Here is a 13,022-nt window from a genome sequence, read left to right as displayed (position 1 = left end):
CTTTCCCTTCAGAGTTGTGATAACTAAATTACTTAATTGATGTATGCATATAAAGTGCTTAGTACAATGCCTAGATTTATCCTTTATCAATATGTGTCATTCTTAAAACTGACTCTAAAAATGTAAGAAAAGTAGAATTATCTATAAAATATTTGCAGGAAAAAGTAACAAGGAATTTGGAAAATTTCATCTGTCCAAATATCTGCAGAGCTAAGGCTCTTACACTATAGGGAAAAGTAAAATTAGATGTTAGTGTGTAAACCCAATTTCTAAATGTACTCATAGTTATTAATAATTTATGCCTTTGGGTTTGTTGAAATTCAATTAAAACCTTTTTTTTAAATTAATTGTCTTCAGATACATTTTTGAACTTTTGAGAAATTGTGCTCTAAAATGTTTGAAGTTTTGATTCAATTTCTTTTTTCCAGTTGGATAGCCAGATGGTAATTCTTTCATTGTATAAATGTACGTGTTATTACTTATTTAGTTTCATAAGAAATCATAATGTATCATTTTATTGGGTACTAGTTGAAAGTTTTCTTTGTTTTATTTAGAGTTCTCATACTCATGAAAAAGAAAAAGAGCTGTGGCAGAAAAATCACTGGATGAAGGATGAAATTGCCAGACTCAGGCTAGAAATAGACACAATTAAGCATCAGAACCAGGAAAATGAAAATACGTATTTCAAGGACAGTGAAATTATAAAGAAAAAGAATGAAGACCTTCAAAAGACTCTAAAGCTGAATGAGGAAACATTAACAAAAACAATAAACTGGTATAATGAAGAGCTTAATGTTCTGACATTGGATAAGAATACAGTGCTCAATTCTGAGCTAGAGAAGGAAAAACAGAGAAAGCAAAGACTGGAAACAGAAATGGAATTATGCAGTTGTAGACTGGCTGCTGCTCTATGTGATCGTGATCAAAGTCAGTCATCAAAAAGAGACCTGCAGCTTGCTTTCCAGAACACAGTAAATCAGTGGTGTCATTTACAAGAAAACATGAATTCTCATATTCAGATTCTTTCTCAGCAACTTTCTAAAGCTGAGAGTAAATCCAGTAGCCTGGAAACTGAGCTCAATTATGAAAGAGAGGCTCTCAAGGAAAAGACGTTGGCTATAGAACACATGCAAGGAGTCATAAGCCAAACACAGTATCGAGTGAAGGCCATTGAACACATGTACCAAGATGACCAACATATAGTGGAAAAATATGTGAGAAAGCAGCAATCTGTAGAGGATGGACTATTTCAGATACAAAGCCAAAATTCATTGCATCAACAACAACTTAATGATGCTCACAAGAAAGCTGACAATCAGGAAAAAACAATAATTAATATCCAAGCCAAATGTGAAGACACTGTAGAGAAACTTGAAGCTGAGTGTAGAAAGCACTGTATTATGCTAGAAGAGAAAAACAAGGGGTTGATAGAGGAATATACTCTTTTAAAAGAAAGGCAGTGCCAGTATGAAAAAGAGAAAGAAGAAGAAGAAGTAAGTATCAAGAAAAATAAGTATTTTTCAAGCTTCCTGAAGTAAAATTTAAAGTAATATTTGTTTATGGCTAAACATTTAATGTAGTTGAATATGAAAATATATACATGATAAATAGATCTGATATATCACCTTAGAAAACGTAACTTGTTTCCAGCAAATAAAAGTTAGAACTAAGAGATGCTTTCTTTTGAGTAAAGACAATGTGACACTCAGGAAATTTTAAGCATTTCAGTTACAAACTGTTAATATAAACTAATATTTATAATGTAGTCTTACACTGCTGAAATAATTTTAATGTCTGTATGTTGCCACATTTTAGGCTTATGATAAAACATATAAAAAAATGTTCATACCAAAAGTGTTATTTTGATATTGATTCAATTAATTGGATTACTTTGACCATTAATTCCTGATTTCCCAGATGAAGAAAAGTGTAGTCCCTATTTTAAAATTATTTTTCTTCATTTGCTTTTAATGTAGCTTAGTTGGTAGAATTTTATTTATTTATTTATTTATAAATAATATAATATTACTTATAATATCACTCCGTTGCCCAGAATGGAGTGCAATGGCATGATCTTGGTTCACTGAAACCTCTGTCTTCCAGGTTCAAGTGATTCTTCTGCCTCAGCATCCCGAGTAGCTGGGATTATAGGCACCCGCCGCTACGCCCGGCTAATTTTTGTGTTTTTAGTAGAGACCGGGTTTCACCGTGTTGGTCAGGCTCGTCTTGAACTCCCAACCTCAGGTGATCTGCCCACCTCAGCCTCCCAAAGTGCTGGGATTACAGGCATGAGCCACCGTGCCCGGCCAATTTTATTTTTATTCATGTCAGTTTGACTTAAATCTGAAAATAATTCAATCTTAAATTATATATTGATGTGACCTTTCCATTCTTCAAAGATATCCAATTTTTCTTACATTACAATATGGGGAAAATGTGGTAAATGTTACCAAACTAGATTTGATTTAATCTTCCCACTAGCATTTATAACTTACTTTCAATTTTTTAATGAAAAATGTGGTTATAATTTTTATTTCAAGGCTCAGTGACTCTCATTTGGATATAATGTTGTCCGGTACAAAGATAAGCTTAGCTGTCTGTGATTTATTAGTTTCACATTGGATCCCCATTTTCAGATTAATGAGGGGTGGTAGGAATGGAGGGAGTAGGGAAGAGAGACATAGCAGCTGAGGTAAGGGAGGGAGATAGAAGCTAGGTTACCTAGAACATTGAAGGCCATTGGAATGTTACTTTTTTTCTGAGATGGAAATCTATTGAAAGGATATGAGCAGGTGACTGATTATGTGAGGAACTCTGAGGTTGATTTGAGCTTCTTCTTATAAAAAAGAGAAAAAACATTGCACAGTGTAAAATTCAGTACCTCCAGTCCTACCTGTTTCTTTTTGAGAAGGTTTTTAAGCATTGCATATTCAACCGTGGACTGAATCTGTTGTATGAGTAACACAGCAGCAGTTTGGGATGAAGATAACACCTTCTTTATCCTTAACTGGATTCATTAATAAACAGGAATGTATGCACATGAGGAAAAAAAAGAATCTGTGTGTGTGGTGATACTTTTCTAAGTGTATACATTAGAGTTAAATATTATTAACAATTTAATAATAAGGTGATATGTAAAATCCATGACGAAAATAAAATCTTATCAGGTAGTTGTAAGAAAACTCAAACAAGAACTGAGTGATGCCCTGAACAAACAATTACTGTCAGAAGGTATGCTAGAGGCTTCATCACAACATCAAAATACTTTAGAAGATGAGACACGAGATACAAAAAAGAAATTCGAACAGATGAAAAGTCAGGTATGTATGAAACTTAGCATGTGAACAGTTACTCTGTAGCTGGTTAATATCAACTGTTGTGGGTTAGTAGTTTTATTGGACAGCTTTATTTCATATTTTAATTATGATTAATTTTATTATCTTTATAATGCATTCATTTCTCAATCTCTGCTATGTTTTATAATAATAAATATTTTTCTTATAATATTTCCAGTTAAGAAAGTTGAGAATTACACATCATTTCTCGTAGATTAGATAATTTGTTTTTCTGCTTACAGTATATTTTTAGTGATTTTTGTATTGCCATGGGGATACAAGCCAGATTAATTCAGAGGATAATTTCCAACGGAATGTTTCAGAAATTTTTTATTTTTTTAATCTCTACTTTTCTGTGTGAATAAAGAACTTGTGCCTACTTATTTCATGGGTTTCAGTTTAACTTGTACAGAAAGGCCATTCTTCATCTTTGTTTTGATGAAAATACTTGCTCTGACTTTATATTGGGCTATAGTCATAGTCACATGATTATGAACAGTTAGCATTTGCCAACATATGTCTGTCTACTTTCTCTAGTTTAAAAACAAACAACAACAAAAAAAAACTTTAAAAATGGAGTTATAGAAGGTCAGCAAAGGGTAGGTTTGAGATGTTTGGATGGGTCAAGTGGGCATTTTGACAACATGGCTTCTCCTTTGGCATGTTTAATGGACATCCCTGCAGTTTAACATGACACTTGTAAATAAATTCTCTCCTGATGGTGATGTGAGACCTGCCACTCAATCAACAGAACCTGTAGGATCTTATTTGACATTGATCTTGTCTATTTTAATTATGCTCCCGTTTATTTTCAAATTTTCTTGTGGTTTGCCTGGAGAGGAAAGATGATGCTTAGTTTTAAATGTTAAAAATGTATAAGTTGCCTTGCTATAACAAAATTAAATGCATACACACAAAAAAAGAAACAAAATTATAGTTGATATAGTAGCGGTGTTTGGAATTCAAAAATATGAATGCTTACCATAAAGTAATTTTCTCTTTCCCCATTTAACCAATTTTATAAATTTGAGTATCTTATAAAATATAAATTAAAAGCAAGAAAAATATTGTATTTTGATCCTACAGCATACTCAGTAAATTTTTCTGTAAAGGACCAGGTAGTATTATTGGAGACTTTGTGAGCCATAAGATCCCTGTTGGAACAACTCAACACTGTATTTGCAGCACAAATGTAGCCATAAACAATATGCAGATTGCAGGGGTGTGACTGCATTCCAATAAAATTTAGTTAAAAAACAGGTAATAGATTGATTTGTCCTAGATTATTATCATTTTTAATAAAATAGATTTTGATAGTTTAAAAACAGTATTTTATATATACCATATTTTGTTCATTCATTCACCTGTTGATGGGCATTTGGTTTCCACACCTAAAGATTGTTTTCAATTCTTTGTTTTAGTTGCAAGAAATCCAGGATCAACTCACAGAGACTCTAAGATATGATGAGGAGATTCCAGACCACGTGCAAAAGTACAATTTAAAGCAGCACACAAAATATCTTGAGTATTTATAAAGCAAATGAGTAGTGTAGTATGAGAATTATATCAGTTAAGATAATAAGTATATCTATGCGAAGCCAAGAAAAAAATTTCAGCTGTAAGCTATTTTGAAATGCATAATTTTTATATTATTTTTAATTTTACACATCATCAACAAAACAAAGGTAGAAAAATGGCAGTTGCTCAATTTTCTAATTTTCAAATGTCTCAGAATTTATGTAATTACTTCTTCAGATACTTTTCAGAATTTATATGATTTTTTAAAATTATGTCTGTAAATAATTATTTTAAAATATATTTATTTTAGGCTTAAACTAGAAAATGCCATGTTAAAAATTAGAAGGAAAGAGCGAGCGAACAAAATTGAGCAGCTTCAGAAAATTCTGGGGGGATCCAAGATGGCCGTTTAGGAACAGCTCGGAGTTGCAGCTCCCAGTGAAAGCACAGAGGGTGAGTGGACACCACATTTTTATTGCCCACAGACTAGGAGATTCCCAGGCGGAGGAGCCCAACCAGTTGCCAGCGCGGCTGTTTCGGCCGGCACGGCTGCTTTGCCCCACGCAGCTGCTTTGTCAGTGCCCTGGTGCAGTGGTTCTCTGTACAAAATACACTTGTCCAAGTGCCCTTTGGCTGGCGATTGGAGCCACGGGAAGTTGCCCATTCATCTGTTTAAAAAGGGGACTGAACAGGGAGTCAGGACAGGAGATTCCAGGGCAAAAAGTGCCACGAATCTCAGTGCCGCTGTTTAAGCCAGCACAGTGAGTCACCGTATGGGAAAACACACAGATCCCGGTACCTCTTCAACAGGATACTGGAACACCAACTTTAAAAAAAAAAAAAAAAAAAAGGCTCTGAGGTAGGGAGCCAGGCAATCAGGTTCGGCTGGTCCCACCCCCAAAATAACAGCAATCAGAAACTCTCTGGATTGAGAGTTTCACAGCAAGCGCAGCTAAACCCAGGACCATGGTCTAGCTCTGTGGGGGAGGGGAGTCCACCATTACAGAGGCAATACACCACTAAGGTGGTAGTCCATTATTGCTGAGGCAGCATGCTGTTACCAAGGCAACCGACCATTGCTGATGCAGCCTGCCATTGCCAAGGCAACCTGCCATTACAGAGAGAGTCTGCCAATACAGAGGTGGGCCACCATTGCCGAGGCAGTTCTAACTACACCCATATAAACAGGACTGCAGGGAAGTTCACATGGCAACTGGGCAGAGCACACAGCAGCTCAGCAAAGCCTCTGCAGGCAGACAATGATGAGGCTGCCTCCTTGCTGGGCAGGGCAGCCGTGAAGGAAAAAAAAAAGAAGGCAGCAGCACAATGGAAACTCATAAATAAAGCCCTAACTCCCTGGGACAGAGCACCTGGGAACAAAAAGTGGTTTATGAGTTCTGCTGCAGCAGACCTAAATGTACCTGCCCAGCAGCTCTGAATGAACAATGGAGCTTACAGCTCAGCATTTGAGCTCCTATAAAGAACAGACTGTCTTCTCAAGCAGCGCCCTGATGCCTGTATATCCAAAGAGTCACCTCATAAAGGAGAGATCAGACTGACACTTGGTGGGTATCCTTCTGGGACAAAGATAGCAGAAGAGAAAACTGGTAACAACCCTTACTGTTCTGCAGCTGCTGCAGGTAATACCTAGGCAAGCAGGGCCTGGAGTGGACCTCAGCAGACCTACAGCAGAGGGGCCAGACTGTTAGAAGAAAAACTAAGAAATGACCTCATCATCAACAAACAGAATGTCCACTCGGAGTCCCAATCTGAAAGTCAGCAATTACAAAGACGACAGGTGGATAAATCCATAAAGATGGGAAGAAACCAGCGCAAAAAGGATGAAAACACCCGAAACCAGAGCACCTCTCCTCCTACAAGGGATCACAACTCCTCACCAGCAAGGGAACAAGGTTGTATGGAGAATGAGTGTGATGAAATGACAGAATCGGGCTTCAGAAGGTGGGTAGTAAGAAACTTCTCTGAACTAAAAGATCATGTTCTAACCCAATGCAAAGAAACTAAGAACCTTGAAAAAAGATTTGACGAAATGGTAATGAGAATGGACAACTTAAAAAGGAATATAAGTGAATTGATGGAGCTGAAAAACACAACATGAGAACTTCACGAAGCATGCACAAGTTTCAACAGCCGAATTGACCAAGCAAAAGAAAGGATATCAGAGGTCGAAGATCAACTCAACGAAATAAAACGGGAAGGCAAGACTGAGAAAAAAGGGTAAAAAGGAATGAACAAAGTCTCCAAGAAATGTGGGATTATGGGAAAAGAGCTAATCTACGTTAGATAGGTGTACCTGAATGCAACGAAGAGAATGAACCCAAGCTGGAAAATACTCTTCAGGATATTATCCAGGAAAACTTCCCCAACCTAGCAAGGCAGGCCAATATTCAAGTCCAGGAAATACAGAGAACATCACAAAGATATTCCTCACAAAGAGCAACCCCAAGACACATAATCATCAGATTCATCAGAGTTGAAATGAAGGAGAAAATACTAAGGGCAGCCAGAGAGAAAGGTTGGGTTACTCACAAAGGGAAGCCCATCAGACTCACAGCAGATCTCTCAGCAGAAACACTACAGGCCAGAATACAGTGGGGGCCAATATTCAACATCCTTAAAGAAAAGAACTTTCAACCCAGTATCTCATATCCCGCCAAACTAAGCTTCATAAGTGAGAGAAAAATAAAATCCTTTGTGAACAAGCAAGTACTCAGAGATTTCGTCACCACCAGGCCTGCTTTACAAGAGCTCCTGAAAGAGGCTCTACACATAGAAAGGAACAACCAGTACCAGCCACTCCAAAAACATGCCAAATGGTAGAGAGAATCAGCACAATGAAGAATCTGCATCAATTAGTGGGCAAAACAGCCAGCTAGCACCAAAATGGCAGTATCAAATTCACATGTAACAATATTAACCCTAAATGTAAATGGACTACATGCCTCAATCAAAAGACACAGACTGGCAAATTGGATAAAATGCCAAAACCCATCGGTGTGCTGTATCCAGGAAACCAATCTCACATGCAAGGATACACAAAGGCTCAAAATAAAGGGATGGAGGAATATTTACCAAACAAATGGAGAGCAAAAAAAAGCAGGCATTGCAATTCTCATCTCTGAAAAAATAGACTTTAAAGCAACAAAGATCACAAAGATGAAGGGCATTACATAATGCTAAAAGGATCAATACAAGAATTAGAGCTAATGATCCTAAATATATACGCACCCAATACAGGAGCACCCAGATACATAACGCGAGTTCTTAATGACTTACAAAGACACTTAGACTCCCACACAATTATAGTGGGAGACTTTAACACCCCATTGTCAATATTAGACAGCTCAACCAGACAGAAAATTAACAAGGATATACAGAACTTGAACTCAGACTTGGACCAAGCAAACTTAATAGACATTAACAGAACTCTCCTCCCCAAATCCACAGAAAAAAACATTATTCTCAGCACCACATCACACCTACTCTAAAATTGACCACATAATTGGAAGTAAATCACTCCTCAGCAAATACAAAAGAATGGAAATCATAACAAACAGCCTCTCAGACCACAGTGCAATCAAGTTAGAATTCAAAAACTAACCCAGAACCGCACAGCTTCGTGGAAACTAAACAACTTGCTTTTGAATGTTGACTGGATAAACAATGAAATGAAGGGAGAAATAAAGATGTTCTTCAAAACCAACAAGAAAGAAGACACAACACACCAGAATCTCTGGGACCCATTTAAAGCACTCTCTAGAGGAAAATATATAGCAATAAGTACCCACATGAGAAGCAAGGAGAGATCAAAAATTGACACCCTATCTTCAAAATTGAAAGAGCTAGAGGAGCAAGATAAAAAAAAACTCAAAGTCTACCAGAAGACAAGGAATAGCTAAGGTCAGAGCAGAACTGAAGGAGATAGAGACACAAAAAACCCTTCAAAAAAATCAATAAATCCTGGAGCTGGTTTTTTGAGAAGACCAACAAAATAGACAGACTACTAGCCAGATTAATAAAAAAGAAAAGAGAATAACCAAATTGATGAAATAGAAAACAATAAAGGGAATATCACCACAGATTCCACAGAAACTCAAACGATCATCAGAGATTATTACAAACATCTCTATGCACATAAACTAGTAAACCTGGAAGAAATGGATAAATTCCTGGACCTTTGCCTCCTCCCAAGCCTAAACCAGGAAGAAGCCTAAACCCTGAACAGACCCTTAACAAGGTCTGAAGTTGAGGCAGCAATTAAGAGCTTACCACCAAAAATATCCAAGGTTCAGACGGGTTCACAGCCGAATTCTACCAGACATAAAAGAGGAGCTGGTACCATTCCTTCTAAAACTTTTCCAAACAATGCAAAAAGGGGGAATCCTTCCCAAATCATTTTATGAGACCAACATCATCCTGATACCAAAACCTGGCAGAGACTCAACAAGAACAGAAAACTTCAGGGCAATATCCATGATGAACGTAGACACAAAAGTCTTCAATAAAATACTTGCAATCCAATTGTAACAGCACATCAAAAAGCTTATCCACCATGATTAAGTAGGCTTCATCCCGGGGATGCAAGGCTGGTTCAACATACACAAGTCTATAAATGTAATTCACCACATAAACAGAACCAAAGACAAAAACCACATGATCTTCTCAATTGATGCAGAGAAGGCCTTTGACAAAATTCAACAGCCCTTTATGCCAAAAACCCTCAATAAGCTAGGTATTGATCAAACGTATCTCAAAATAATAAAAGCTATTTACGTCAAACCAACAACCAATATCATACTGAATGAGTAAAAACCGGAAGCATTCCCCTTGAAACCTGGCACTAGACAAAGATGCCCTGTCTCACCACTCCTATTCAATATAGTTCTGGAAGTTCTAGCTAGAGCAATCAGGCAAGAAAAATAAATAAAGGGTAATCAAATAGGAAAGGAGGAAGTCAAATTGTCTCTATTTGCAGACGACATGATTGTATATCTACAAGACCCCATCGTCTCAGCCCCAAATCTCCTTAAACTGATGAGCAACTTCAGCAAAGTCTCAGGATACAAAATCAATGTGCAAAAATCACATGCATTCCTATACACCAATAACAGACTTAAAGAGAGCCAAATCAAGAACAAACTGCCATTCACAATTGCCACAAAGAGAAAAAATACCTAGGAATACAACTAGCAAGGAACGTAAAGGACCTCTTCAAGGAGAACTACAAGCCACTGCTCAATGAAATAAGAGAGGACACAAATAGATGGAGAAACATTCCATATTCATGGTTAGGAAGAATCAATATCGTAAAATGGCCATACTGCCCAAAGTAATTTACAGATTCAATGCTATCCCCATCAAGCTACCAATGACCTTCTTCACAGAACTGGAAAAAAACACCTTAAACTTCATATGGAACCAAAAGAGGGCCCACAAAGCCAAGTCAATTCAAGCACAAAGAACAAAGCAGGAGGTATCACACTACAGGACTTCAAACTATACTACAAGGCTACAGTAATCAAAACAACATGGTACTGGTACCAAAACAGAGATATAGATCAATGGAACAGAACAGAGGTCTCGGAAGCAACACAACATATCTACAACCATCTGATCTTTGACAAACCTGACAAAAACAAGCAACAGGAAAAGGATTCCCTGTTTAATAAATGGTGTTGGGAAAACTGGCTAGCCATGTGCAGAAAGCAGAAGCTGGACCCCTTCCTGACACCTTACACTAAAATTAACTCCAGATGGATTAAAGACTTAAACATAAGACCTAACACTATAAAAACCCTAGAAGAAAATCTAGGCAAAACCATTCAGGACATAGGCGTAGGCAAGGACTTCATGACCAAAACATCAAAAGCATTGGCAACAAATGGGACCTAATCAAACTCCACAGCTTCTGCACAGCAAAAGAAACAGTCATTAGAGTGAATCAGCAGCTAACAGAATGGGAAAAAATTTTTGCAGTTTACCCATCTGACAAAGGGCTGATATCCAGAATTTACAAAGAAGTAAAACAGATTTACAAGAAAAAACAAGAACATTCAAAAGTGGGCAAAGGATATGAACAGATACTTTACAAAAGAAGACATACATGAGGCCAACAAACATATGAAAAAATGCTAATCATCACTGGTCATCAGAGAAATGCAAATGAAAGCTACATTGAGATACCATCTCACACCAGTTAGAATGGTGATCATTAAAAAATCTAGAGACAACAGATGCTGGAGAGGATGTGGAGAAATAGGAACACTTTTATATTCTTGGTGGAAGTGTAAATTAGTTCGACCATTGTAGAAGACAGTGTGGCGATTCCTCAAGGACCTAGAAATAGAAATTCCATTTGATCCAGCAGTCCCATTACTGGGTATATATCCAAAGGATTATAAATTGTTCTACTCTAAGGACACGTGCACACGAATGTTCATTGCATCACTGTTTACAATAGCAAAGACCTGGAACCAACCCAAATGCCCATCGATGATAGACTGGACAGGGAAAATGTGGCACATATACACCATGGAATATTATGCAGCCATCAAAAACGGTGAGTTTGTGTCCTTTGTAGGGACATGGATGAACCTGGAAACCATCATTCTCAGCAAACTGACAGAAGAGCAGAATATCAAACACCACATGTTCTGACTTATAGACAGGTGTTGAACAATGAGAATACATGGACACAGGGTGGGGAGCACTACACAGTGCGTCTGTTGTGGGGAATAGGGGAGGAACGGTGGGGGGTGGGGAGTTGAGGAGAGATAGCATGGGGAGAGACACCAGATGTAGGTGATGGGGAGGAAGGCAGCAAATCACACTGCCACATGTGTAGCTATGCAACAATCTTGCGTGTTCTTCACATGTACCCCAAAACCTAAAATGCAATAAAATTAATTAATTAACTAATTTTAAAAAATCCTAAGTGGAAAAAAAAAAAGAAAATTATGGCACGTCGAAATTCAGTAAGACAATCTCTTAATTTCTGTCACATTGAAAAGGAATTTTATTTTCCTAGTACAACAGGTTGAATATTCCTTGTCTAAAATTATTGGGAAGACCAAAAGTGGATTTTTTCCAGATTTTGGAATATTTGTATACACGTAATGAAATACCTTGGGGATGGTACCAAGTGTAAACATGAAATACATTTATGTTTCATATACACCTTTTGCACACAGCCTGAAGATAATTCTATACAATATTTTTCTTTTTTTTTCTTTCATTTTCTTTTTTTTCTTTTTTTTTTTTTTTTTTTTTTTTGCAGGGGAGGAGTGGGTGCAGTGGGGCACAGAGTCTTGCTTTGTTGCCCAGTGATGTGTTCTCAGCTCACTAAAACCTCCACCTCCCGGGTTCAAGTAATTCTCCTGCCTCAGCCTCCCAAGTAGCTGGGACTAGGTACGCGCTTCCACACCAGGCTAATTTTTGTATTTTTAGTAGAGATGGTTTCACTGTGTTGGCCACGCTGGTCTCGAACTCCTGACTTCAGGTGATCCATCTGCCTTGGCCTCCCAAAGTGCTGAGATTATAGGCATGAGCCATCACACCCATCCTGTACAGTGTTTTACGAAAATGTTTTGCATGTAACAAAGTTTTAACTGTGTTTTCACCACATCCTGTAACATGAGGTCAGGTGTGGACCTTTCTGGTTGTGATAACATGCCTGTGCTCAAAAAGTTTCAGATTGTAGAGCATTCTGGATTTCAGATTTTCAGGTTAGGGATAATCAGCCCAGAGTAGAGATACTCCTTGACTTACAATGGGGCTACATCAGAATGTCTCTTGTTTAATTTAAACATTATTAATAAAATTTCACTTTTTCAAATACAGCATGTGTGCAAGAAAACATAACTGCAGAAGTACATGAAGGTATGTTGCTAAAAATTATGAATTAAATTTAAATCATTGATTCCTGAAATAAACTGTAAATAATGAATGTCATCCCTCTCCATTGCTTTGTTGATAAATACTACATTAATTACTTTTTCTTATACACATTACTGAAAGATGTGAAAACATAAATATTCATAATGAAAAGTATACTTATGCCTCATTAGTTTATCATGTTTTATAACTTTAAAAAAAATCTCAAGAAGTCTGTGGGTATCTCTTTTTTTTCTGGCTCTACACTCTGCCATC

General features: G+C 37.2%; 1 protein-coding gene across 2 annotated transcripts in view; it reads left to right on the top strand.

Annotated features, from left to right (window-relative positions):
- Positions 1-5,308, top strand: part of LOC116561581 (ankyrin repeat domain-containing protein 62-like) — a 96,158-nt gene extending 90,850 nt beyond the window's left edge. Inside the window, exons 22-25 of one of the 2 annotated variants that reach the window (XM_032293467.1) lie at positions 555-1,493; positions 3,168-3,320; positions 4,757-4,827; positions 5,164-5,308. In XM_032293467.1, the coding sequence (XP_032149358.1) occupies positions 555-1,493; positions 3,168-3,320; positions 4,757-4,827; positions 5,164-5,266 (1,266 nt within the window). In that variant the 3' untranslated portion in view covers positions 5,267-5,308. The remainder of the gene's footprint in view (positions 1-554; positions 1,494-3,167; positions 3,321-4,756; positions 4,828-5,163) is intronic. The other variant, XM_032293468.1, reaches the window with a different exon arrangement.
- The last annotated feature ends 7,714 nt before the right edge of the window (positions 5,309-13,022 follow it).

The sequence above is a fragment of the Sapajus apella genome, unplaced genomic scaffold (genome assembly GCF_009761245.1).
Source record: "Sapajus apella isolate SASKATOON/1434 unplaced genomic scaffold, GSC_monkey_1.0 scaffold29, whole genome shotgun sequence".
Taxonomy (NCBI): domain Eukaryota; kingdom Metazoa; phylum Chordata; class Mammalia; order Primates; family Cebidae; genus Sapajus; species Sapajus apella.
This window is presented reverse-complemented; position numbering and strand designations above follow the sequence as displayed.